The sequence below is a fragment of the Chlamydotis macqueenii genome, chromosome 8, assembly GCF_036417535.1.
Source record: "Chlamydotis macqueenii isolate bChlMac1 chromosome 8, bChlMac1.mat, whole genome shotgun sequence".
Classification (NCBI taxonomy): Eukaryota; Metazoa; Chordata; class Aves; order Otidiformes; family Otididae; genus Chlamydotis; species Chlamydotis macqueenii.
Genome location: NC_141563.1, coordinates 26,700,652 through 26,728,289, shown reverse-complemented (window position 1 = coordinate 26,728,289; position 27,638 = coordinate 26,700,652). Strand labels below are relative to the sequence as shown.

The 27,638-nt window shown below is 43.7% G+C and overlaps 1 protein-coding gene across 1 annotated transcript; it reads right to left on the bottom strand.

Moving 5' to 3' along the window:
* Positions 1 to 1,541: 1,541 nt before the first annotated feature.
* KDM4A (lysine demethylase 4A) lies at positions 1,542 to 26,586 on the bottom strand. Its single transcript, XM_086752904.1, has 22 exons — positions 26,467 to 26,586; positions 25,990 to 26,142; positions 25,551 to 25,726; positions 24,335 to 24,449; positions 23,310 to 23,503; positions 21,763 to 21,812; positions 21,191 to 21,294; positions 20,034 to 20,171; positions 18,852 to 19,102; positions 17,873 to 18,063; positions 16,209 to 16,570; positions 14,333 to 14,453; positions 13,544 to 13,722; positions 11,091 to 11,295; positions 10,723 to 10,799; positions 10,008 to 10,063; positions 8,971 to 9,079; positions 7,771 to 7,959; positions 6,874 to 7,044; positions 6,259 to 6,378; positions 5,526 to 5,618; positions 1,542 to 4,465 (listed from the first exon to the last, which is right to left on the bottom strand). The coding sequence occupies exons 2-22, from the start codon at positions 26,125 to 26,127 to the stop codon at positions 4,325 to 4,327; spliced, it is 3,180 nt and encodes a 1,059-aa protein (XP_086609030.1). The 5' UTR covers positions 26,128 to 26,142; positions 26,467 to 26,586; the 3' UTR covers positions 1,542 to 4,324.
* Between the last annotated feature and the right edge of the window lie 1,052 nt (positions 26,587 to 27,638).

The window sequence follows — 27,638 nt, the reverse complement described above, 5'->3', positions numbered from 1 at the left end:
ATGTTTGCATTAAAAAAACAAGTACAACGGCAGACATGTCAGAGAAAGGGAGCCCAGACAGAAAATGGAAGAACAGAAATGCAGTGGAAGCCTTGGGATATGTGGCTACATTTCTCACACAGAGCAGAATCAATTCAATCCAGGTCAAAACACTGGGAAGAGAGGGGAGCAAGGGGAACGGGTCCTACTACTAATGGTACTGTCTCTGGTCATCTGAGGGGTCTGACGGAAAAAGAGGTCTTGGAAGTCTGGCCACAGGCAGAAACATTACTGCAATGAGGTGCTTTACAAAGAATACAGTCAACTTTTTCATAGAGTCATAGAATGGTTTGGGTTGGACCTTAAAGATCATCTAGTGCCAACTCCCCTGCCATGGACAGGGGCACCTTCCACTAGACCAGGTCTCTCAAAGCTCCATCCAGCCTGGCCTTCAACACTTCCCAGGATGAAGCATCCACAGCTTCTCTGGGCAACCTGATTCAGTGCCTCACCACCCTCACAGTAAAGAATTTCTCCCTTATATCTAATCCAGATCTACCCTCTTTCAGTTTAAAGTTGCTACCCCTTGTCCTGTCACTACATGCCCTTGCCAAAAGTTCCTGTCCAGCTTTCCTGTAGGGCCCCCTTGGAAGGCTGCTAAAAGGTCTCCCCAGAGCCTTCTCTTCTCCAGGCTGAAGAGCCCCAGCTCTCTCAGCCTGTCTTCATAGGAGAGATGCTCCAGCCCTCTGATCATCTTCGTGGCCTCCTCTGGACTCACTCCAACAGGTCCACGTTCTTCTTATGTTGCGGGCTCCAGAGCTGGACGCAGTACTGCTGGTGGGGTCTCATGAGAGTGGAGTAGAGGGGCAGAATCCCCTCCCTCAATCTGCTGGCCACGCTTCTTTTGATGCAGGCCAGGATGTAGTTGGCTTTCTGGACTGCAAGCACACATTACCTGCTCATGTTGAGCTTCTCATCAACCAGCACCCCCAAGTCCTTCTCCTCAGGGCTGCTCTCAATCCATTCTCTGTCCAGCCTGTATTTGTGCTTGGGATTGCCCCAACCCATGTGCAGGACCTTGCACTTGGCCTTGCTGAACTTCATGAGGTTCTCATGGGCCCACCTCTCCAGCCTGTCAAGGTCCCTCCAGATGGCATACCTCCCCTCCAGCGTGTCGACCACTGGCTTGCCACACTCATTCTGAATTAAGGGCAAGCCACTAGTTGTTTACAATAAAAATGCTTTTCATGAGTCCAACCTGAACTAGTCACAAACGGAAGCTTCATGAAAAGTGAAGTGAGGAGGTCTACTGCCTGCAGCATCACATGCAGCAGACCTAATGAAGGGCCATCAGAGCTCCTGTGGGGCATATTGAGCGCGATTTCCTACTGAACACATTCAAGAAGCACCTGCCTAGCTGATACTCTGGCACCTTGCCCTCACTGGAATGATGCTGTAACAGAGATAAACACACTTCCAAAACACAAACCGCTGGAGAAAATTATTATCAGTCAAGATCAAAGTATAGGTAACGGAAAGCATATGTACCTTCGAGACAGCTGCTCTGTAAAGAGCTTTTATTGCTACCTGTTATACTTCGAGCCATAAAACCAATTGTTTTTGCAAAGTCAAATAATATAGACCCCTCAAATACCAGGGTCACCCATTTTAAGTTCACAGAGAGAAGCCAAAATGCAGTTCAATCACTGCACTAGAATAAAGTATGCTAACATTTGAACGATGCAGCACAAGAACTGATGGGAAAATTGTGAAGGCCCTTTGTCTCAGAGTGCAGGATGGCAGCAGTTTCCAACACAGTGCAGCCAAATGACAAGAGCAAATCTGGAGTCGACAGAAAATGCAGCATAAAAAGCTCCTCTTCCAGAACAAATACTAGGTACAGGAGCTCTTGAAAGTCACTCAATACTGTTAGAGGCGGGCGGCAAAACCCGCTCCAGTTGAACAACAGCACTCCAAACAAATCCAGCTGTTTCATACCAGGTCACCATTTTAGGCTGAAGCTGTTCAGAGCCAGGTGTTTGTAGCACAGGTAGCACAAAGCACCTAAAAGGTGCATTTAAGTTACATGGCAGTTTGGGAAGAAAGCTTGAACACAGGCACCTTTTCTCTGGAGGGAGAACAGCTGATGATACAAAGAGTACGTTTTTCAGTAATACACAGGTAGTGTTCAGTGAACAAGAAGTTAATATCAAATCTTAAGATATGTTGACAGAACAGAGGCAAGATCCTGCCAGCTTTTCTCCACCTCTGCTCACAGCACATGGCTTCAGAGAGGCTTACGTACACGCTAAGACATCAAAGTGCAATTTCATTCTCATTACCTAGACCAAAGCACCTGCAGCTTCCAGACTCTGGTCTTAACAGATCCCAGTTTTATCAAGCCAACTATCCCATTCATCAGAACCTGATTTAATACCCTGAGACCAGGAGTTTTGGACATGGTTGGGGGGGGGGACAACAGGAAGAAGAAGAAGAAAAAAAACCAACCAAACAAAAAAAACCGCCACAACACAAAGGAAAGCCACTGTCTCCTTTCACAATCTGTTTAAGCCTTCCAACACTGATGAATGATGTATTCTACCACAAAAATGGGACAGAATACCCTTATGCAAAACAGTGTTTGTGCAAATCTTTGCTACTCACAACAGCCTCCTGACCCTATAAAAATGTAGGGATAAGTAAGATTTTCTTTATAAAAGTTGTAGTTTATTTCTTTTCTGATCAAGAGTTGTATCACTACACAATACTACATTTTATTGCTAATCACAAACCAATGCACCGGGGTTTCAGAAGAGTTTGGTTTATAGCGTTCCTATGTAACAAAAGGAAAAAAAGTTACAAATCCAGACTTTGCAGACACTTTGCTATGTCCCTATAGAAGCAGGGATGCATGAGGTCTGTTTCCCTAGAAAATTCTCCTCTTTAACTGCTTCTGGAGAACACGGAACATAACTTTCTCCAGCAGGAAAGTCACCCCATCATTCCATGCAAAAAGAAGGTGGCCAATCTGCTCCACAGCCTATAATCCCTTTCTTACAGAACGGGAAAGGAACATGTATTTACACGGCTCCTTGTAGTGTGTTAATGTTTAAATTACTAGGAGCAAGTTGGCACATCTTCTGCGTACACCTCCTACCCAGCTTAACTCAGCTTCCTATTGCTGGGGTAGCAAGTTCCCTCCAACACAATGGAGATGTGCCCTACTAATACTCTCTAACAATGCTGCGGTAACCTTTGCCAGGCAGCCACACAGCAGCACTCCTGCTTCAGAAGAGCATTGCACAGCCTTTCAGTAATACACACAGTTCAGTGCATGCTTTATCTGTCTCAGACCCAATTTTACCTGTTGTAAGCAAAAGCCTGCGGCTACACGACAGACAGTGCTGCCACAGAAGAGGTACTGCACTGCTTCAGGTAGCCCTGCCCTGTCATCCCCAATACTGTGATGCTTGGATTTCAAGAAGGGAGAGTTAGGACTCTGTCCCTTTGGTCATTATTGCCTTAGACGGGGCGGGGAGAAACTCAAAAGAAACTCTTTGGGAGCTGAATGCCTATTATTGTTAGAAGGCTGCACCGCGCAGGGCTCCAGACGGATTTCATCGATTCTGAGGCACATACTATGACAGTTAAACTTATTATTAAGTCAAAACAAGTATCAGAACAAAAATATTAAACGGAGGGTTAAATAATTTGTCCTATCGGATTCAATTTCACATTTCACCTGTTCACACAAGCACCTCCTGTCTGCTTGGATCTGAACAGCCCACAGCTCCACCCTCAGAAAGGAGGTGCTGAGAAACAAGAGACTGAAGCTGCTTGTGACAAAAAGATGGATATAAATATAAAAAGAGGTTCAATTTCAAGCACCAGTAATACTGCCTGCTCAAGCCCAGGTGTGGTCACCAGGGAGAATCCCAAAAAACAGGAAAATTATTCAATTAAAACAATAGACCGTACTATTCTGCAGCTGCCAAGATTCCTGGCTACAACTCCCATAAGAGTTTGCCACCTGTCAAAATTGTCTCTAATAAAAAAAGCAAGACTGCTCGACGAGACGAAAGCAATACCCCCAAGCTGGCTTATTCAGTAAGGACTCAACTTCAGATCAGGAGTCTGCAGGCATCAGCTTCAGCAAATGGGATCTGTTTCACTATCCAACAGCTGCCTTTCAGCTACTGCAGAGCATCAGCTTTTTAGCTTCCTTAAAAAAAAAACAAAACAAAAAAAATTCCTGGATTCAAAGCATCCAAATATGGCCTGTTGTACTGGAGCGTTTAAGTCCTCGGGGGAGGTGGGCATCTTCTTCCTCTGCCACAGGCAGCGCTTACTCCATGATGGCCCGGTACAATGCAGGTTCAATGTAATCTTCACGGTAGCGTGAATTGATCACTCTTTGTCTCTTCCTCTCTTGTCTGACCTCCTTCTCTGCGAAGATCTCTGTGAAGCGCATATCTGAAGCTATTGACTAAGAGAAAAAGCAGAATTAGTCACTCGAATACAGATCAAATCCTTGCCTCCACATCCTCCTACTGCATGTAAGAAAGAACCAAGTCAGGACACTTGGAAACATTCAGCCTTCTTCAAAAACTGACCAAACACAAGAAGAAAAATATATAAGAAATTAAATCTAAAAGTCTGGGGATAAGTTTATGTGAACTGTAATCAGAGATCTAAAGAATCACAGCTTTCAAATTTAACCAAGTAGCTAATTTAAGTTCACAGTCACTTTCTTAAAGGAATAAACAGACTCATCTGTTTCAACTTTCAAGCAGCCTAGTGCATTTTGTGCCTTATGGAACAGGAATGTTTAAACATCTGGTCACAGGATTCAGCTATGATATGTTCTTTCTCAAACCTCTAACATCCTGTGTGCCTGCCAACAGGTTCTGCGTTAGGGTGTGCGCGATTACGCTGTAAAGCAGCATACCCCAGTGTGCTGTCCACAGCTACATTTTTCATAGCAGGAAGCATAAAGTGACAGAACAGGGACCCAAAGGGGCTGTGGGATCTCCATCCCTAGAGATAATAAAAACTTGACTGGAGAGAGCCCTGAGCAACCCTGCCTGACTTCAAAGTTATCCTTGCTTAGAACAGGTGACTGCAGCAGAGACCTGCAGAGGTCCTTTCCCACCTCAATTATTTCACAGTTTTAAAAAATGGCTAGCTCTTGTGACACCTCCTTAATAAGAGCTTTTCAGAACAAAGGGTAAGTGAAGGAACTTGGCTGTTCTTCGCAGTGGGAATACACAATGAAACTTCTGAATACAGGCATCAAAGGGTATTAACATCCTGTCCCAAACTGTGACTCTATGCTATAAACTCTCATCTCTGCAGAAAGAGAATTAAAGCCCCTCCAGAGTGAGACAGAACTTTGCTTTTGTAGTTTGATCAACTACCAAGCTTCACAATGATTCAGGAGAGCATCAGGCTGTAACCTTTTGCAGCCATGCACTCAGCTTGCTGTTCAACGACAAATTAAGTTAGAATAAGCCTTTTTAGTTGATGTTTGCACCCTGTTTACCTACCAGCCTTGACTTCACTCTCTTGGGAAGCTCCTCTTCAAGAGTATAAACATCATCCCTTTTCACCATCAGCTGTGACCCATCTTCAAATTCCACCTAGAAGAAAAACAGAAGTTGTTCTGCCAGAAGTCTTATAAGTTAGAATCCTCCCATGGCTACCCAGAACTTACCTTCTCCTCCTCACAGATGCCTCTCATGTAATAATCTTCTACCATTTGAATTTTGTAAGATACGTATGCAGGTATACACACTGCAATAGACTTTAACCAAAACCTCACCAATCCCATGACAGGAAAAGCAGCCCAGCAAGTTTTACGATATCCTTGTAACACCTGACAAGACAGTCTGGCTGGTCACTTTAACACAGCCTGAACACTCATCCCTTTGGAAACGTGCAAGGCATGATGCACTCTCACTAAAAAGTGAAAAGCAAAACCAAACTCATTTAAAGTAGTTTAAGCTACAGGAACAGAGACTATTGGAGAATTGCAGACCAGCAATTTTTCAGAAGCTAACAATTTCAAGTAGGTAGCCAGAAACAAGCAGAGCTGCAAGCAACCACTTTGCTCTTAACTCCCGCAACCATTACCAGCATCTGGCATTGCTGACAACACTGAGTAACTTCCCCTGAAGTGTTCACGCATGACTTCCCTATAGCTCTGCTGGCTTTGAGAACAGCCTTGTTAACACGATCAGCTTGTTATGAACGACGAATTTTCAGACAACAACTCTGTACCTGGTACATCTGGATGGCATGTGATGCAACAAACTTGGCTCCATACACTTGTCCATCTGTCCATCTCACCTGCACAACTTCGCCTTCAGCAGGAGGACCTAACTGAAGACAGTCTCGACTCTATAGCACAAAGGAGGAAGGTGGGAGAGATACGGAGAAGGGTAAACAACTTCCTTATGTGAAGATTCAGCACACCACAGGGGAATCCATCCTAGTCACTCTGCACATCACCCAACAATTACTCCATTTTAGGGACAGAGAACTAGGCTAAAAGACATCCACCTATGTCATCTGTATTTAAATTCCAACAGTGAGCTCAACTTCAAAGTACTTTGTGCAGGAATGGTATGCAAGTACCAGCAAGTTTTCCTTCAGACCTAGCACTGCTAAGCAGCCAAAGATGATCTGCACTCCCTGTTACACCTGTTCCTATGTGCCCTCGGTTAAACCAGTCTCATGTAACACCCCTAAGGCCATCTTGCAGCACATCTCAGCCACACCACCACCTAGGGTTGGAACAATTACCAAATCCCCTGGTGTGCCTGCTCTGCAGTGAAAGAATTAACTCACATCATGTGCCCTCTACCGGAGCCAAACTCCTACTGCTTAACATACCACAATGTCCTCTGGATACAGGTTATCACTGAAGGAACCATCATCAAAGTTGACCTCGTAGAAAGTCTCCTTTGCAAGGCTGACCACTTCACACTGATAGAAGCGACCATTCTTGTGCTTGCTGATGACTATCTGTCCAGGTGACAAATCCTCGAGTGCAGCCTTAGCTCGCTGAGAGGTGGGGGGAAAAGGAAAAAAAAAAAATTTCACTTTTTTTTACACAATGACTCAATAAAAAAGTGTGTTGAGGACTATAGCTCCAGTGCTGTCACACAAGGAAGCAAAATATTTTAGTTCAGGGGAGTAACTCTACTCATGACAAAATTAGCATAATTTTTAGAAAAGTTCTGCCTCTGATATTTCAAATGGTTAAAGCCTAATCTGTTAGATGCAGCAGTCCTTAATTTACTTGTTAAATTAAGCTCTCATTCTTCAGAGCAATGCAAGGCTTTTATAGTAAATATACTCTAATAGACAGTTGTGGTTTTGATGGCTAAAAGGGCTACATGGGAACTTCATAAACTAATCAATCACTTAAACATGAAATTGTTTGACCACTCAGGCAGCCTGCTAGAGTCCCAGCACTATCTCTTGCATACTAAATATCACAGCATAAACCCCACTATTACTCCTCATTACAACTGCCACAGGAGGGATGTAAAGCTCTCAGTCCTTCTGGGCTGCAAACCAAAATACAATGAAGGACCCGGTTAAGATCATTCAGAGGAGCAGCAAGGTTGAGATCAGAATCCAAGACCAACACTGTCAGATTATACTGAGAGTTCTGAAAGAGCTAAGCCTTCAAACAAGTTTTAGAAAAACTGCACAATCTGAAACTTTTAAAGTTACTCCCTCCAAGGTACTGCAGCTCAAATCCAGAGAATCACGCCTACACACCTCTGCCTGAGAAGGAATCCTATGCCTGAAGCAGGTAATGAAGACAACAAATGGCCAGTCATCAGGCTGCATCATGACTCCTGCTGCTTGGGCACAGCTGACATGAAAGGACGTGGGACACCGACCATGTGAGCACTGTACACAGCAACCTGCAATTCTCTTTCTTCTTTTCTTGCAGAAGATGCATTTCTGTGGACAGGAAACTAGTGGTTACTGGTTAGCATTAGCTTTTACCCCACACAAAGGGCTAGCTGGTGTAAGGGTCTGATGCTGTGCCATTTACTCTGTGACAGCACTGCTACTTTCTGATTAAAAAGAAGCAGAAGGCTATCAGTTCTAGTTTACGACAAGGCAGTAATTCATACATTTAAAGTAACCCCAGAGATGAAAAATGTACATTAAATATCTACCAGCCCAATATGCATAAAGCATGTGACCCAAGGATGCTAGCAACAGGAGACCTTGGATTAAATCAGTCTACAAGAGTCCAAAGTCAACGGGGCCTTTCAGCACTTGGCTATTGTGTTACACAGATATGAACAACAAGAGTAGAATAACGGGCAAAGACCAGAGACCAAAAAAAACCCCCAAAAAACTACCAAACAAAAAACCAACAAATCACAGAAGTAACAGTTAAAATTCTATCACTACTACCAGTGACCTAACTACACTTGGGTCAGGCCTGATGAGCTGTTGTAGGAAAAGAATGTTATCTGTAATGCATTAGCATACGTAAAGCAGTTAAAAAGAGTGCTCCTCTCAACACTGAGCTGTTACAAGAGTCAAGTACAGTTGCTTTCTTGATTAAGACTTTCACCCATTATACAAATGCACCGCATATCCTGAAGCATCTCAGTGCTCAACAGCAGTCAATAAAGCAAGCAGAATACTAGGGATTAGAAAAATAACAAACAAAAATATCATCATTACACCACTGTATAAATGTCATCTGCCAGATACTGAAAACTGTGCCTCCCTTCCTGGCTCCTCATCTGAATAAGCATGTACTAGAACAGGGAAAAATTAAAAAAAAATGGCAGAGACAATTGTCATTTTCTGTACAAAGAACAGAGCAGATTAAGTTTTTCAGCTGAAGAGGAGATGATTTGGGGCTGGAGGGATAAGCAAAGTCTCCCAGATTCTGAATGGACTGGAGAGACACTTGGAAAACCTCACCACTGAAGCACAAGTGACCCTTACCAGTCTGAAACGTTGCAAGGGGATTTTGCCAACATCTACAGGACTCCGCTCTGCAATGTTCACAAATTTTGCCTCCAGTACAGCTACAGCACACATCACATGAACCCACCTGTCAGGACAAAAGAGGGGAAAAAGAAATTAATATGCATTGGGCCGAGAGAGAATGCTTTGGAGTTTAGACAAATACAACTGTTGAAGTTTGCCACATAAACCACAACAAATAGCCTCAGAGAACTAGCAGTGCAATCTTCCTTCCTACTGCTAGTAACAGCATATGAGGCAAAACCAAGACTTCTTCATACTTCCAATCTACATCTAACAAGCTTAACAGGAAAGGAATTCAGCGTGGCTCCTGCTGTTTGCATATTTGCATTACAAAAGCCCTCCTGATAGCTTTATTCCTTCACAAACCTTGTCCCATAGCAACTGCTCACTCACTACTGAATTACTTTTGAGACTGTGACCAAGAGGTTGAGGCTCCATAGGACACCCACAAAATTTTTGGACACAAAGTTGCAGTCACTCCATGGTGCTAGAAAGTCTTTCCACTGCTATTTTGCATGAAATAACTTTAGACAATCCACCACAGCAAAGGACACAGGACAGGCAGCTGTATGCAATATACTTGCTGCAGAGGTACACTGAACTTCAGTATGTTGTGCTACTTAAAGCTACGGTTGTCCTGTGTCTCCATCACCACCACACATTACATGGAGAAGCCAAAATCCTCTGTGAGAAGGTACTGACAGATGTTATCTCATCAGGAACTTTATTTTTATGTGGTACTTTATGCCTTTGCACTACAAAATGCAAAGCAATTAACAGCTGCTGTCAACAGAATGAGAATGAGGCATTACCTGAGGAGCACGTGAACACAATGAACACACTTTTCCAGAGCCCCCAGAGTAACACAAAGTGTGAAAGGTGGTGTTGGTCACGCCCTTACACCAAATGCAGACCTTGGCTTTACTAGCTTACCCTCAGCTACTTAGGAATTGAGCTTCTCCCTCAAGACCAAAAAAAGCTGGAACACTTACTTGTCATCATTGGCTCTCTGCAGTGCTCCTCCTCGTAATGAACACAAACAGCAGTCCTGGCACAAGGAAGAAAGCATTAGCCGAGAGTGAAGTCTAGAGCGGTACACTTGCTTCAGAACTTCCTCTTCAAAACGCACATCCAGAGGAAGAAAATGGTTTCACTGTCAGAAGAGAGCTAACTACCTTGTCCAGACTGGCCCTTTGGCTCTCAAAAGCTGTTGTCCTTAAGGCAACAAACACAGACTCCCAAGCCTGTTGAAGGCAAGCAGACCTACCACTGAAGACTTGTTCAACTTGTTCCTTACAGGTTCCTTTTACAGTCGCAATACCCTACATGCTTTGAGGATGTGTAAAAGGATCTGGAACAAACAGAACAATTCCAAAGGTTGACCTGTTCTGCTTATCTATCTAACCGTAAAGTAAGACTGGCAACGGAGCTATTCCCACATTCATGCAGAACATCTTCCCTTTGACTCAAGTGACCTCAGCAGCTTTGCAATAGTTAAAAGCATTGTATTGCTGTTGCTTAAAAAGCACCAAAATACAAGAGACTAGCTCCTAAACATTCAAACACTTTCTAAATTGTACTCTTTTCACAGGAGAGAATTAAAAACAAACAAACAAACCACCCACCCCACATTATGGAAATTAACTTTGCAGCCGAGTTCCTAGATGTACCAGACTCTATCTGTGAGAATCTTATGAGAAACTTTACCTCTTCTAAGGCATTTTCTGTACACCTGGAGCACATCCAGTCTTCCGTGGCCTTGTCAGGGGATACACCGTAACAACCTAGAACAGACTTATCTCAGTTAAGAGCTTACCTAAACTCAGACTCATTCGCCTAGGGCCCAGAGTAAAGCAGGAATTAAAATCAGTCTGTCTAAGGATGATGCTGTATATTTCAAGTTATCCATGCAGCCAACTCCGTATTTCAATGGCCAGTACTACAAGTGCATACCATTCAGATCAGGGTTGAACTTGGTCTATTTGTACATTAAACAGACTGGTAGAGGCTTGCTTTGATGCACAGACTTACTACAGAGAATGCTAGAGTTTAGGATTAAGTCTAGACGCACTCACTTGCATGAACACAGACGTGGCAGTTCTTGCAGGTGATGAGTACGCTGGTTCCATCTTCCTCTAAGTAGGGAGTTGAAAGATTGAGATCAGTGCTGCAGCCAGTTGTAGTAAAGCACATTTCAGGAATCAGGGGTTTGGTTCGGATCTTCCCATCCACAGAAGCTGGTGTTACTCCAGAATTCTGACTGTTGCCTCCACACTCTGCCTGTAAGGGATGGACAGGAAATGTTAAGTTTTACAAATAAAACCATCTGATATCATCTTTACTCACCCATTATTCCATACATAAATCCAGTTTAAAAAATGAAAGAAGGTGCTGAAAGATTAAAAAGAGTTAGTAGGCTAGGTGAAAATATAGTTAGTTTATAAAATCCTTAGCTACTGCAGCTTCAGAACGCAATTATTTTCTACCCAAATGGCTAAATGTAAGGTCTGAACTGCATCCCTCTAATAAGCAACAAGATATACATCAAACTATCTTTTCTGACATAAGAGATGGAATCACCAAGCTCACCTCACGCCCTATGCAACACCTCTGCTGCATCCTCCCACCCTCTCATATAGAGGATTGTAACACTGCTCACCAACATTGTACATCTTACCTCAGTATGGGAAGATTATGACCACACCAATAGATACCTACTGCAATTCCCATTATTTTCTCCTAGCGTAGTTCTGAACAAGTCTAATGGGCTTTGAAACTGATTTGTTCCTGGGAAACAAGATGACTAAAAATGCAGTTTTGCAGTTAAAGCTTAAGACACTTTTAGGCTAATCTTTTGTAATTTATTAATCTAAACCAAACAGCAATTGCATATAAAGTTTACAGAGATATGCTTCCATCTGAGTTACCTTTCTAAATAGAAAGTAATCTTTCTCTTTGAAGAAATGTTTCAAACCATCTTGTGTACCTTACAGGCTACTACAAAAGCATCTTGCCTAACCTTTTAAAAATATTATTAGCAGAAATTGCAGTAGCCGAATGAAGCTGCACCGTCCCTTCTACAGTGTATTGAAAGGTAGGAAAAAAAACTCCAGGTAAGGATCACAGTCGGAAGGGAACTGACATGTTTTCAAACAGTCTTGGTTTATTCAAGTTCTGTAAAACTTACTGATTTACACTGAATACTGCACATCAAGCAGAAGACTAAATGACTGAGGCAAATCTATAACAAAGTTGAAGAAAACACAACTTTTTCTTCCCCAAGCAGCTAGATAGTTTTTCACAAAGGAAAAGTGAATATTTGTCTGGCATTTTGTGCCAATTTTTTATTTGAATGGGTACCTGAAGTGAGTTCTCAGACTTGCTATAGGCTTTCTGAAGTTGGAACAAAGATCCTAACCACAGATAAATCTTAGAAGAGTTTCTTCTTCACTGCCTGGTGTAGACAGACATTTGAAAACCTGCAGCTAGAGTTTTCTGCTTAACAGCATTTAGAAGTCAAAATAAAAAGCTAATAGTACTTAAGCTGTCTTCAAACTGTTAACTTTATACACTGTCAGCACTAGTGAAATCCCCATGTACTACGCAGCTTCTATGTAGAATTTCCATGCCTAAAAAGCACCTACTCTAGGACACAAACAGGAAGATGGAACAGAAACTATGGTCTATCCTTTTCATGGAAATTAGGAACTATATGCAATATAAACCCTCAACAAAAATTTGAGGTCTTTTTTTTTTTTTTTCCCCAAAATTTCTCAAAATTCAACATTTCCAAAAGTGTGGTAAAGATGTTTCTAGTGTCACCATAATCATACAGTAATTTCAAATTAATCAAATACACTTAGCATATGGGAAGGGACAAACTATCTCCAAGTTGCAAGTGGAACATGCAATCAGACAACTATTCAAGCTACCCTAAAACTATTTAGCTTCAGCACAGCAAAAAATACCAACCAAACAACAAAACCAAAACCACCACCAACAAAAAACCACAGTGTGGGACTCCTGCCTAAGCATTTAGTCAACATAACAAAGGACTTCTGCATCCCATCCCAAACTATGCATTGCTACAGCTGCACTTTATCTATGCCATCCACAATCCTTTTAAGTAAGAGGTTTTCTTCCTTGCCAGCTCCCCAAAGACCATGGACTATGAGTATTTTTTTTTTTTTAAAGCACAAAAGTGAAGATGTCAGTCTGGAAAAGAGAAATGGGATTTTATAGTCAGCTCCAGCAATATTCAAGCTCCATTCTACGGTCTGACCAAAAGCCAGGGAACACAAAAGCTTCTACTGAACAGCTAAGTGAGCCCCTGGGAACCCACAGGGAGTCTGTCACAGGCGTGGTGAGGTTCACCCAATTGTGCTCACCTAGAAAAATTCCTTGGGAAGACTGCAACACTGATACACTTAACTGGCAACATGCAAACTGACATTTGTAAAACTATACATCACAGTGGCAACTTATGCAGTTGTCTCTGTGACAACATTAATAGACTTTGTCTACATACCTGATACGTCTGGAAGAGCATACAAACAGCACAGTAAGGAGACTGCTGAGCCATGGTCCGATTGTACTCTTTTTCGGCCTCAAAATTTGGTGGCCGATTCTGCCACAGCTGGCTAAGTGGCTTGGCCCATGCTTCTGTCTCCTCAGCCTCCTCTTCAGGAGTTAGTTGCTCTGATGCCTCTGCAATAAGAGATTATTAACTCAGTGATTATGTGTCCTTTTATAGATACTCTTCTTGTAAACGAAACTAAATAAGGCAAGAAGTTATGAATGGAGATTAAAGAAAGACTGCCAGAAATCAAAGTGACAGATGGGTGATAGGAGCCAGAAACCCAGGTCTCCTTTTTTAAGAGGCTCCTACCAATCAAGCAACCATGCAGACTCAAGATGGGCTTATTGGGTGAGAACAGCACCCGCTCCAAATTATGTCAAACTAATGCTATCAGCCTGGTGTTGACTTTTAAATTTTTTTTTAAATCATGACTATTTACGTCAATTACTGGAATGCTCTAAGGCAGATACAATTATGCAACAGTCTCTGGCACTGGTTTAATTTTCCTGTCAGAGGTGTGACTTCCGAAAGAATGGAACAGAAAAGAAAGAAGACACCATTTGAGAGAAAAGTTTAATGATGCAAGCACAAGAGCATGGGATAAGCACCTTGTCTAGGTTGCAGATGTGTCACTTGCTAACTCCTGTTCATCACCAGTTATTTAATGGAATACCCTACACTGTCCACAGAAGCTGAGACCCTCTCTACAGTTTCCCGAAAAGCACAAGGCTTACTTACCATCATCACTAATGCAGTCTTTCACCAAGAGCGGATGATGGCGTGGCAGCTTGCTCAACGGCTGGCGACGACCCTTGGCCTTCTTACTCTCCTTCATTGATCTTATGTACTCCTTTGCTACCTGCACAAGGAGGAGCAATTCAGCAGTCAATTAGCACACGTCCTTCTGACATTATTTTTAAAGGAATTTCTTTTGAAGTTAAACCTCCATAAAATGCTTCCATGATTTTATTTCTAACAAACTAGCTTCAGCTCTAAACTAGTTTAAGTTTTTGAAAGAACTGTTTGCAGTGCTTTTGCTAGAGAAAATCAGATACAGCTGTACTAGCTCTGTTGAGCCACTAGAATAGAGACTTTTCACAGGTCCCAGAATTGCTTTTCATGCAAGTCTGTTTACACAAGGATCATGTAAAAAAAACAGAAAGAAAGAAAGAGAGAGAAGTTGAATTGTCCAACTCAGAAGAGCCACGATAAGAAGTCTCATGTATTCTGGAGAAATTCTCAGTATGTCAACTTAAAAATTCCAAATTTAAAAATAAAAAATAATAACAAAAAAAAAAGGCATAATGAGCTAACAGGTTAATTTTAAATAAAGGAAATTTTCACCCTACTTATTATTTGCATTGACATCTTTACAGGCAGACTGGAAGAAGGAGACTACAACTATTTCCTCTTCCCTTAGCCTTACGCAAAAACAAGTGACACACTGACAAAATTACTATTAACCTGACAAGCACGGCAATAAAAGCAATGATTTTAACAGCCCAGGAAGTCTCTCAGAGATAAGAAACTTTCTTTTTTTAAATCTGTTATGCCTCTTAAGAGCGAAGCAAATCTTAGATTAAATTAATCTTGCATCTTTTAAAATCTCTTCTTTCAACAAAAGAAGGTAGAAGACAGCATAACAATAATTATCTCTGATCTCCTACACAGAGTTGGATACAAGACTTCTGAGAAACAGAAATGCTTTTATTCAAACAGAAATCAGCATTCCCAGTTACCTCCTGATGGAAAAATCTGTTTTGAAATACATTATACTGGGAAAAATGATCTACACCCATTCAAAATGTCACCTTTTCCCTGTATAGAGTATGCAATGGAGACATCAGTAGTGGCAATAAAATTTCTTTAGTTTAAGTATCCATGAGAACTCTTTCTCAGTTTCGGCTTAATTATCAATAATTTGCCCATTTGCTGTTCTGTTTCTGTAATTCTTGAATTTGGAAGACAAGCATTATTGGCCTACAACTCTCTAAACACAGATTTAAAGAGGTAAACAAAATGATTTGAAAAGGTAAGATTTTAACTATTACAAGCCTTCTCTTGGGTTGTCTAATAAAACATTCATTGTCAGTTCTTACACACTCAGATATACATTCTCCTAACCAATAATTTTTGTTCCATTCTTTCTTTTTTTAAAAGGGACACACAGCTGTACACAGGTATGTGATTTTATATAGAAACACCAAAAAACTCAGACATGTTAATGTGCTTGTAACAAACGCTGGATTGAACTAGAATCCCTTCAGGAACAAACAGGTGCCTATTACTAAAAAAGCACCTGACTCAGGCTGTAACACTACTGTGCTACCAAGCTACCCTTTCCCTTAAAAAACCTAAACAATTTACAGAAGTTATCAAAACAAGGGAACCCCTTGTTTTCTAGGAGAGGTAAGAGTATTAAGACTTCAATCTTAATTCTTGTTTGTTTAGCAAAACCCACAGCTATTAAGAAAACACATTAACAATCAAGCAACCTGCTATGCAAATACCAATGGAACGAAAACGTAATGTCCACAGGTAGGAAGTTTTGTCACAGCAAATCTGTGACCGTGTAATACAGCCCTTACGCTTTCAGTACTCTTGCCATTCATACCTCTGCCAGTTCTTGTTCATTCACACTGGCGGTGGCAGTGGCTTTCTTTCCCGAAGTCTGTTCATTGTCAGATCCACTGGCATCCCCTTTAGCATAGCTGTGGACCGTAAGCACTCCAGTTGGCCCAGGAAGAGTTCGTTTTGCCAGCAGATCACTTGATTCAGAGTCTGAAGAACCAGAACAGGCAGGTGAGCTGGGCTGAACGCTGGAAGTTGCACCCTGCTTCGAAGTCTTCAAAATTGAAGTGGAATTTGAAGCATGTGAAATGGAGAGATCCAACGCAGCTGCTTCTTGCTCGTCCTCTTCTTCCTCCTCAAGCTTCACTGTTTTAAGTTCTTCCAATTTGGTGGAGTCCATACGATCTAGAAGAAAATATATACTGACTTTAGAAAAAGTCTAGGCGTCAGAGAGAACATTTGTGCAACCACTTGCACAAAGCCAAACAGGAAAGCGAACTACTACACACAAAAAAAAGTGATACCAAGTCATCTAAAGAGTAGATCATTAATTCAAACATCTATAAAAATCATAGGTGGCTTAGAGAGAGAGAGAGAGAATAAAACCGTCTTCTCATTGCCTGTTCCAGTACAAGAACTAGGGTATAGCAAATAAAACCAGCAGACAGCAACTCAAAAATAAACAAACAGAGATGATCCTTTATACAGTGTAGCTAAACAGCCCAACTCTTGGCTACATGATGCTGTGGACAAGAGGTTAGAAGGGTTCATGGCAGACTTAACAGAAGAAAAATAAAACCCCACAAACCAATAGAAGATTATTAAATACAAGCTGCGAAAGGCTGGAAAACAGAATACCAGAGGGAGGCATCACACATCTGCCCTGTTCTTGTATTGTTCCACAGGCCCCTTGCTCCTCCCTTAACAGCAAGGATAACAGACCAACTAAAAGTCACATTAATTTTCCTCCAGCCTACTTATTACAAAATTACAAATAAAGCATCTATACAGCATACCAGACCCACACTACCAGGAACTGTACATATGTTTTACTAAGCAATTTCTATAAACAGGTCACATTAAGGTCCTCTGTAATCCTGCTGTGTAGACTACTGAGGCATCCAATATATTTCTGTATGCAGACAGGCAAAATAAAAAGAGCAAAAACCAAAAGCTAGAAACACTGATTTCTTAAACAAGTTTCATGCAATACTTCCTGTTCCCTTTAATTCAGCTGAAAGGCAACATCCCCATGACCTACCTGGTCAGTCAGTCACCGAAGCAGCTATAGGATGGCTGCCTACACCTTTGCTCTCCTCCAACTTTTTTTTTTTTAATGTAATTCTCACTGGGGTGTTATCCACAGGTAGGTCACAAAAACTAACAATCCAAGCTGTTATTATTTAGTTTACTCAAACCAGTGGCAGAAGTGTCAGACAAACGTAACTAAAAGGCACAACCTAAAATTGTTCTAGATGCACCTTTGGTCATGAGAAATCAAATGGTAATATCTCAAGTCCCAGGACAGTAAATTTCTGGGGTGCTTGCCATGGCTCTGAAAAACTAATGTCTGCTTTTTTAGACATGACAACATCCTGCCAACTAGCATCATAGGAAAGAGTGCCCCAGATTCAGATGTAGCAGCTTCTCTCCCTGAAGATAATACCCTGTCCCCTCGTACCAGGATACAGCTTGACACACAGTTACCTGGCAGCTTGAGCCCTGGTTCGCCTTGCTGTGTAAGTTCACTCGCAGATTTCTCACAAGGCTCTGCCATGTCTGCTTCATACTGCGTGGAGCTCAGCTCCTCCTTGGGGAAGGCCTCACTCTCGCTCACCTCCTGAGGCACTTCCAGGCAGACCCGGTGCCTTTTTGTTCCTATGCGATGCCTGGGGATGCTGCAGAAGACAAATCCATATGTCAGGTTACCAAAGATGTAAGCGTGTTGAATTTCTGTCCGGATGCACAAAATAGAGCCTGGTTTGGATCAGAGTTTTATGAGACAGCATCTGGTAAGCCAAACAGTTTCCAAATTATTCTGAAGTGTTCTCTTTGCCTTTACAGAAGCAGAGTTAGTAATCCTCAGGGATGACTCCTCAGCATCTGTCGATCATGTATTAGGCAGCTATGTTCTAGCCAGGCATTCTTTACCTTAAACAAACAAACAAAAACCCAAACAAACCAAACCACTACCAACAAAAGACCACCAAGACAGGTTTAAGAATGGTAGCTGACACTGGCTGAAAAAGATTTAATTGCAAAATATATGATTATCCTGTCCACCTTCAGCAACCAGAAACTGCACACTGATGTTGCAGCTTGCAGCACTGATAGTACCGGAATTTGCTACCAAGCACTGTCCCACGATCCGAATACACTTTCTTTTCCTTCTGGCCTCCCAGTGTACAGCGCACACTTCCAATACAGGCTTTGGATGTCTCTCCAAAGATGAAGAACTACCTTCCAAGGTAGTGCATTTCCTGCCTACCACAGATCGTCACCAATGTGGACTAAAGCAGTAAAAATACTTGAACTCTATTCCGAAGACATTGGGATAAAAGATTATTGCTAACTCTGACTGCTGTTGTTCTATCAGAATGGCAAACACTCAATTGCAGCTGGGTCCAATGCTGGGTCCAATTTTTAATAATCCCATAGAAAAGTACAGGACTATATAAAGCACTACCTTTTTGTCTCATCCCCGTCCATCTCCTCTTTACACGTCTCTCCCGTTTCCATTTCCTCAGCACACTGTTTCCCATTCTTGACTTTTTGCATGAGATCTCCTTTAAGGAACTCTGCCGCCTCTGGGGTTGGAAGAGCATGGTCAATAACAGTCACGTCCTTCCCGGCTTTCCAAAGCTTGTAACGATCTGGCTGGTACTTCCTCACAAACACATCCATGGAGATCTTCACCATGTCCTTCCGACACGAGCACTGAAGTCACGAAAAACACTCAAGTAAGGCCACATACTCCACAATTCTACCCTGCATTCCCATACCACTTTGCTCTCAGGAGCTTAACTGAAGAAAAAATTCTCACAGTTACACGTAATTGAGCCTCAGGACTCTCATGACTCTTGCCCAAGAAGTCAAAAGGGTCTATATCAACCTACTAAAAACTGTGCAGAAAAGCCAGCAAAAACGATGAAACAGAAAACCAGATGTTATCACAATAACTAAGAAAGCAAGCTCACCAGCCTATTTACAGAGTTTCTCGTAGAAGGTGACTGTTTTAAAATATACAAACAGTCAGCAATATCAGAGACTATAATGAGGAAGCCAGAGCCATACAAACTCCGGGCCTACCCAGAGCAGCAGATGTTCCTCATCTGGGCATGGTTAGAACTACTGCTTCAAAGAACTCACTTCATTACAACTTCCGAAAACATAACCCATGTTTGTAAGGCACCTCTACAGCGATGTAACATTAATTATCCAGCCTAAAGGTTCAGACAAGATACTTATTTTGATTAGTGACTTACGTTACTGAAGTCATACTTCCACCAGGGCAAATGGTCAACAAATAATGATTAAGATATCAGACAAAATAGTGACAAGTCCTGACCACCAAGAATACCCTTTCATTTCTGGAAAGAGAGCAAGTCCCTTGCTTTTCTTTGAAGCCTCACTTGATCTACACAAAGCTAAAAAACATGTTATATGCTATCCATAGTTAAAACATGGACATGAAACAGGAGGCTGACTGGACATTGTTACTGTATCAGAAAGTAAACATCACATCTGAAATGGACAAAACACTGAATTCAGTCCCTTAGAACAAACAGTGGGGGCTTAATGAGCAGCAGAGCATTAGGCACTGCATTCAGGTTATTCGTATGCAAAAGGATGGCAACAGACTACTTACCAGTACAGACTGCTTCCCATACTCGATCCACCGAAGAGTAGCAAAGTTGGTAGATTCAGCACAGTTAAAGCCATGATTAAAGCCAGCATGGTAGCTATATGGAAAGGTTATCATGAACTCTCCAGCCTCCTGTGTCACCTATAAGACAATTGAGACGTTGCAGTGTTACTCACAACTCAAGAGTCTACTTGGTGGGTCTGAATCAAAGCAGCTCCCGTACCCCTCACGCAGCTTATCCAAAACCCCCACCCACAGATGCTGGCTGGAGTCACTTGCTGCAGTGGATAGACTGGATACTTATCTTTGCATTCCCCTACTTATGTCAAGTATCTGTTTACTGGAAAGCAACACCAGTTTTTACTAAAACACAACATAACTGGTCAAAATAGAACAGAAGCGGTTATTACTCAGTGGTTATCTCAAGGTCATAAAGATACTTATCTGTATCAGCTACAGGTTTGGCTGAACAGCATCTAAGGCCAAGTAAAATTTCTGTCTGCACAAAACTTGGAAATTTACTACTGTTTTCTTTTGCTGTTCATATTCAAGTACAGCTCTGAGTCAGCCTTCCACTGCTGCTCTTCAACATTTCCCACTGTCTAACAAAGGTTCATGACAACACCACCCTTCAGCTGCCCACACAGATGTGACAGTACTTCTGAATAAGGACTCAAAGATGAGAATTTTGTGTGTGGAGGGCAGGTGGCAACTTATCACGTGAGAAAGTATGGAAGTCTATAAAGTTATTAATGTAATGAAAAAGAAATGGATAGAGAACAAGCCATATTTTCTGTTGAGGAAGTAGATTACAAAAAACAAAGCTAGCATGGGACGAATCTGAAATAAAATAAGAATAATATCTCTTCACTGAATACACAGGTAAGCAGTGAAGTTAATCTAACATAGGATGTTGTGTATAGTTTTAAGTTTAAAAAAAAAAATCACAGAAGATAAAGCCTTTATTTTAATAGTGCTTAACAGATTTTTCTGTCCCAAACTCTTTCTGACTCCAACAGACACATAAACGGAGGTACAGTATAGTCTGCTTGGTCATGTTTTCCTCTCTAAGCATCTGCTATCGGTTGCCGTTAAGAGATGAGACAGGGCTGCATGAACTTCCAGACTGAGCTGGTATAGCCGTGATTACTTTTCTATACCTTATCAAATGGGATGCCATATTTCTTCAGAATTGATGGAGAGATGAGGGTCATCTTGTGACGGAGAAATGCTTCACAGCTTTGGGCACTTCCTGGAAAGAAACCTGTTTAAAATAAAGGGGAGATGTTATTGTTCTGCTGTGAACTAAATTAATTTTTCAGTAATTTTTAGGAAAAGTTACTGCCTAAATAGAATTTTTTCCTAGGACTAACAGTATAGACCACCTTATCTGAAGTTTGAAAGAGCATAAGAAAGACTGCACATAGAACCACCTTCCCTTGGCTGTAACCTTCTAGCTCTAATAATCAATAGTTAAGGATTTACTCATTAAAGGTTAGACAGATCACAACTGCATTATTTGTAATGTGACATTTCTTTTGTGTGCATACTATAAACAAACACTCAGAAGTAATAAAATCTGTATTCTGAAAGTCAAATTATCAGTTCAGTTGTGCCAGCCTGTGCTCTCATAAATGTTACAGGCACGTTGTACTCTAAAAGAGCTGAAATCTGTTGTGGCTGTCCATCCCACTTTCCACAAAGGCAGGACACAAAATAATCGCTCAATTACCTTTTGCAAGTCTCTCCAGTCGCTTCCCGTGCTCTGGAGGGATAGAGTACCTGCAGTCGTAAGAACAAGCCTGTTAAGTTCAAGAGATGTGACAAAATCTCAAAGTTTGACTGGAAATCATAAACAGGCATCAAGGCATGAATTACAAAGAAAACCAACCAACCAAAAAACTTCCATTCTACACTGACTCTTTCAAAGTTGATGATATAAAGCTAAAAATCTTTATCAGTCTTACCTCTCTATCCCAAGAAAAATGAAGAGCTTTCAATCAGCTGAATTAAAAAAGAAAAATCAGCTTTTAGCTGACCATCTCCTCCACTGACTTTTGCTTAAGCAGTCAAGGAACTAAAAAGTCTGATGTATTTAATTAGCAAACTGTGCAGCAAAACATGAATTGCGAGAAGAAAGGGAAGAGCACTTCCTGATCCGTCTCAGTTCACAGCCATGCAATTGCTAGTACAGTCAGTGCAAAGGGGAACACAGAGCAAGAGAAAAAGTGGAACAATCTCTCGCAGTTGCTCAGACCAAGAAGGGACTAAGTCAGATGCAATCCTGCATCCTTAATACGTGCAAAACTTGCAGCGCGCTCTTTAGGGCTACCTCTCTCTCTCTGTATGTACCTTTCTACGGGCACCACAAAACTCCTAGTTGGTTTGACTCCAGCAAACAAAACCACCTAGTCAGCTTTTTTTCCGCTCTGGAATAAGAGTACTCTACTCTTGACTGAGTTCCTTGTTAAATAAATCAGACTAAGGTATCAGCAAAGTTAACTTCCTCCACGCAGTACTGTAAAAGAAGCAATGGCCAATAGGTTTATCCGACTGAACTATTCTGTTTTCTGTTTCCCTGCTATTGCCACTGTATAGTGTTGTTGACTGGTCACATGGCGCTAGCTATTATCTTTTACTTCGAAGTTGTATTAAAAGGCAGCCAAAAATACTAGTTTCCAACAAAACTGCCATGGAAACAATTGTTGAAGTTGCTTGAGAAATTTATTTGTGAACAGAAGGGAATGATTCTCTTAAAATGCAACCCATGCTACAGAAAAATTTGGGAGCCTCCCCTAAAAACAATCATGAAAGCTCAGACAGCTGCACTCAGTAAGACCCACTAGCCTGCTTTTGGATCTGCGATAAATAGCTACATTTCAAAATCTGTTAAAAATTGCCTGTTCCTCTAGTGCATGCATGACAACAGGCATATTACCCTTGTACGGTCATTTGAGAGCCTCGGGAAGTCGTAAGTAAGTTTTCCAAGTTCCAGCCCTATCGCAGTAGAGAGCACCCACCCTATCTGACAATTCTGGAGAATTCTGCATCAGAACAGCAAATGGACCTTCTAGAAGGTACCAAACAAATGCTACTGAGGACACACACTGCTCTGCAGTTCCTTACAGGTTTCTAGTGTTCTTGTCATCAGATACTCCTGCAGTGCAAGATCGGAGGGATGGCAATTCCTTTAGTCAACTTCTGTAACATCAGGACCTTGACTCCAACATTTTATGGTGTTGTTTTTCTACATTTAGAAGCTTCCCTAGAAAATCTTACCATGACTTGGGTTCCCCAAAATGCAAGTAATTAATACTGTAGAGATCCATGTCCTCAGTGTGCCAAGCAAAGGAAGTTTTCCACATGCCGAAATACAGGTAAGGAGTATTCACCCCTTCAATGGTTATGCCGCTTTCATTCTCCACAATATCCAGGATCGTGTTCAATCTGCCAATATTCCATGCATCTACATGCTGCAAAACACAAGCCTCATATTAAACAAGTATTACAAAGGAACAGAACCACACAACAAAGACAACAACCGCACAAGCTATCAGATCCTTGTGAAACAGCACATCAAGACAAATAATCTACTGGCACAGCTCAAACCATTGGCTAGTTCACCTAAAACAAAAATTTCACATGGTGTTAGTCTATATACTGATTGTTTATGAGCCACCTTTATGGATAAAAAAAAAAAGTTATGAGCCAACATAATAATCATGAAGCTACAGACTTTACGGAGTTGAGAACAGTGTGAGCTTCAGCTGGTGTCTGAACCTTCTTGAACAGAAATCCTTTTCATTCTAAGCATCTTCTAAAAGAGTAAATTATCATAATTTAGGAGACTAGCAAGCAGAATGTATACCCTTTTCTAATGTTTATCATTCTTACACATAACGGCTAGAGAGCCATCCCACAAAAACAGATGCAGATACCAAAGCAGTGTGTGTTCACTGAGGAACGCTTGAGCTCTCATACACTTTTCAAGGCAAAGCACCATAGAAGCAACACTTATACCATAGCAATTTTTGCTTTCTTGAACGAAACTGTATTACACTGAAGTGCTAACGGAGGTCCCTTAGAACCTTACCTCTGCTAGCCTTCTTTAACTATTTGGGTTAAATGGAGAGTACGTTACAACCATATGGTTTGTTGTGTTCCTGCCTACTCCAGAAGCTGGAACTCTGCTAAGACCATCATTAACTCTTTCAGAAAAGCTTAGAGTCAAATGTCACATTAGTGTTTATGGAATGCAATATACAGAGGTAACAGCTACTTGAAAACCAAGAGAGTTTTCTTACCTTGTCATACAGTGTGCCATTAACATCAGCACCGTAGATAGGAGCATTGAACGTAAGGTTCTTCCAATACTTTCGTTCAAGGTCCTCAAAGTCTGTGTAGCGGGGTGTGCAGTACCTGAAAAAACAACAAAGATACTAAAGACTTTGCGGTTTGACACTTGAGGAGTCTAAAACAATGTCCTCCACCACTAAAAGAATCGAAAGCTATGATAAAAATAGTTAATGCATGTTATCAGCCAGACCCCTACCTCCCAGAACAGCAATCAGAGCAACCACATCTCTGTTCCTGTGAGACTTGGGAACAAAGAATAAGAAAAAACATTATTTTCCTTGTTTCTCAGTTTACTTTCATTTTTGCTTTGTGCACTTTTCTGGGATCAGAACAATTTCACTTTCTAGTTGTTGCTACTTAGCAAGGCAGGATCTAGTCAAAACCAGAAATGACACAGAAAACAACTGAAAAAAAAAACCAAACTAGTTTTCTGCCACTGTAGAAGTAACAAACGTTTCTGGACTCACCTGGTAATAAACTTGACAAGCATGCTCAGTTTACCAACAAAATATCTGCTCTTGATGTCCATTCCTTGCTAACTATATACTGGCCTCCTGGTACGGCACTGGGGGGCCAAATTTACACTCCAACGTCTATTTAATATGTGTGTGTATATATGTATATATTCCAGACAATTACGCATATAGAATAAAAGAGTATTTTTCATTAAATTATTCTATTAGAGAAACAGAATCCTAAGATATCTGATGCGTACTGCTCTTGGAAGATAAAACAAGCTTCAGCAGACCAACTGCAGCTGGCAAGTCCAATGCCATTTCTAAATAGTATTTCAAAGGCTGTTTTGCTTAAAATCACTTTTAAAGTGATCTTTTCTCTTTCTCCTTTTTCATGTCAAGAACATTCCTTTTTCTACTGCTCTACTCAGTAAAAATTTTGATGCTCTAGCTACAAGGGATGAACAGACAGGATACCACAGCAGAAATAAAATGTTCTGCCGGCATTATGTCACCTCCTGCCTAACGACACGAGTGGCAAAGGTCCCCATCCCCACAGCCAGTTTTACAAGCACACTTGTAGCACCCAGGGCGTTACGTTCACGCCTCTGACTAGCACTGGTCCATAGCACAGACCCGGCGCCTGTGAAACCAGGCAACGGCAACTCAGGCAGTCACTGTGTGCGGGGAGGCGCAGGCGTGGACGTACTTGTCGCTGTTGGCGATCCTCCTGAACTCACGGACCGTCATGGCCTTCTTCTGGATGTTGTACTGGGTGAAGAGCCCGGACTGCCCCGTCACCACTTGCTGGATGGGCGCTGGGATGACGAGTTCGTCGATATCATCGTAGCACCGCCGCGGCTTCCACTCCTTCGGAGGAATTATCTGCAGGAAGCACAAGGCACCCGCTCGCCGCCCAGCGCACCGGCCCGGCCGCTGCCGGGGAACGCATCCAGCGCGGGGCGGCCGGCCCGGGAGCCCCCGGCCTCGGAGCCGCCGCCCCGCCGCCGCTGCGGAGTAAACAAAGGGCGGCGTCGGCCCGGCCCGAGGGCCCAGCCCGGTGCGCGGCGCGGGGCCGGGCGGCGCCGGCCTCCGCCCCGGGGCTTGGGGTGGGGGTGGGGGGTGGGGGGTGGGGGGTGGGTTCGCACCTTGGCCAGCCCGGCGCGGTGGGCGCCCTGCGACTCCACGTAGGCGATGTACCGGCTGAAGTCCCGGAACTGCTCCATGGTGGGGCGGAAGGTCATGATCCGCGCGCTGGGGTTGAGGCTCTCCAGCTCCGAGGCCATGTTGCCGGGCCGGCCCTGGACGGAGGGGGGTGGGGGGAGGGGGGTACGGGGGAAGAAGGGGGGGTGTCACCCCGCGCGCCCCACCCCCACGCCGCCCCGCCCCGCGCGCACGCCCCGCCCTCTCCGCCCGCCGGCCAATCTCCGCGGGGTCCGCACCAGCCCTGCCTCTCCATTGGCGGAGGACGCCTGCCTGTCACGACCACGGTTCTCTTTTCCCCCTCACGGCGGAGAACGCCACCGATTCACGCCCCTCCCCACCCCCCCCCCCCCCCCCTCCAGCCGGCCAGGGCAAGCCCGTTCCGGCGCGGAGGGGTCCGAGTCCCCGCCCGGCGTGCTCACGTCAGCAAGGCGTCCCTCTTCCTCGCCGCCTCCACCCTTCCTCCGCTCCAACACCTGGCCTCCGTATCCCTCCGCACCACGCGCTCAATGAGTCCGGCAGGCCTCCGACGCCACCGCAGCCGTTCCCCACTGCCCGGGCCCCGCCCCGTCCCGCCCCCTTCCCCTCCACCGCCCGCCCCGCCTCCGCCGCCTCAGCCAATCGCTGCCCGCTCTCGTTTCGCAGCCAATAGAAATTCGACGGCCAGCTGGGGCGGGCCAGCGAATCAGGAGGCTGGGAGCGGGGCGGTTGCTAGGCGGACGAGCGGAGAGCTGTCGCTAGGGGGCGGTTGCTAGGGAGGCCCGGGCCCACCGCAGGCGCCCGGGGAGGCCGGGCCGAGGGCCCCGCAGCAGTCACGGCGGGCGGGCCCACCCGTGTCCCGCCCCCATCCCGCCCCCGCGCCCCCAGGGACACCGGCTGGGTGTGGGGGTAGAGCCCAGGCCGCAGGGCAGCGCGACTCTTGGGCTCTGAAGCAGCCCAGGGCAGGCCCGGGACCTCGCCCGCTCGCGCAACAGCCGTTTGTTCGTCAGACATGGCCGGCTGCAGCGGGCAGGCCCCGTGCAGGGGCCCGGGGCCCTCCCCCAGCGGCCGGCGGCACGGGAAGCCTAGGGGCACTCGCGCTGCCCGCGGGCACCGGGAGCCGGTTGGCCTGGGCGTGCAGGTGCGCTGAGCGCGGAGTCGGAAGCGCTGGGTATTAATCCGGTGTGATTAATGCTCTGGTGAGCTAATGGGTTCCGGGCGGTGAATGGGCACACACAATGGGCATGTGCCAGTTGAACGTATTAACCGAGCTAATTACGCTCCTACCGTTTCTGTGTGTAAGCAAAGCCAAAGCAGACTTTGATACTATGCAAACTTTGGCAGCGAACGTGACCTGGGGCTGGCCCGGTGCCAGCCCACGCGAGGGGGTTCTGCCAGCACAGACCGTTGAGGGGGGGAAAAAAGAAAAAGGTGGAAAAGTGGTCCTGTGGCTGCTGTACACTGTCGATAATCCGCCGCCGTTGCGTTGAGGATTGGGAGCTGACAGCACAGCTTTAGCAGCGAAGGCTTTGAAGCGTGGACAAGGCTGACCGCTTGGCAGAGCCCGTCTAAGGACACTGACCTCCCCTTGGCTGGGGCTGGCTGCAATTTTCAC

Excerpts from the sequence above, each read along its gene's own strand:
- KDM4A (XM_086752904.1), bottom strand. The coding sequence starts at position 26,127 with ATGGCCTCGGAGCTGGAGAGCCTCAACCCCAGCGCGCGGATCATGACC. Across the intron at positions 21,813-23,309 it reads TTTGGGGAACCCAAGTCATG|GTACTCTATCCCTCCAGAGC; the intron begins GTAAGATTTTCT and ends TTACGACTGCAG. Across the intron at positions 21,295-21,762 it reads ACTGGAGAGACTTGCAAAAG|GTTTCTTTCCAGGAAGTGCC; the intron begins GTAATTGAGCGA and ends TATTTTAAACAG.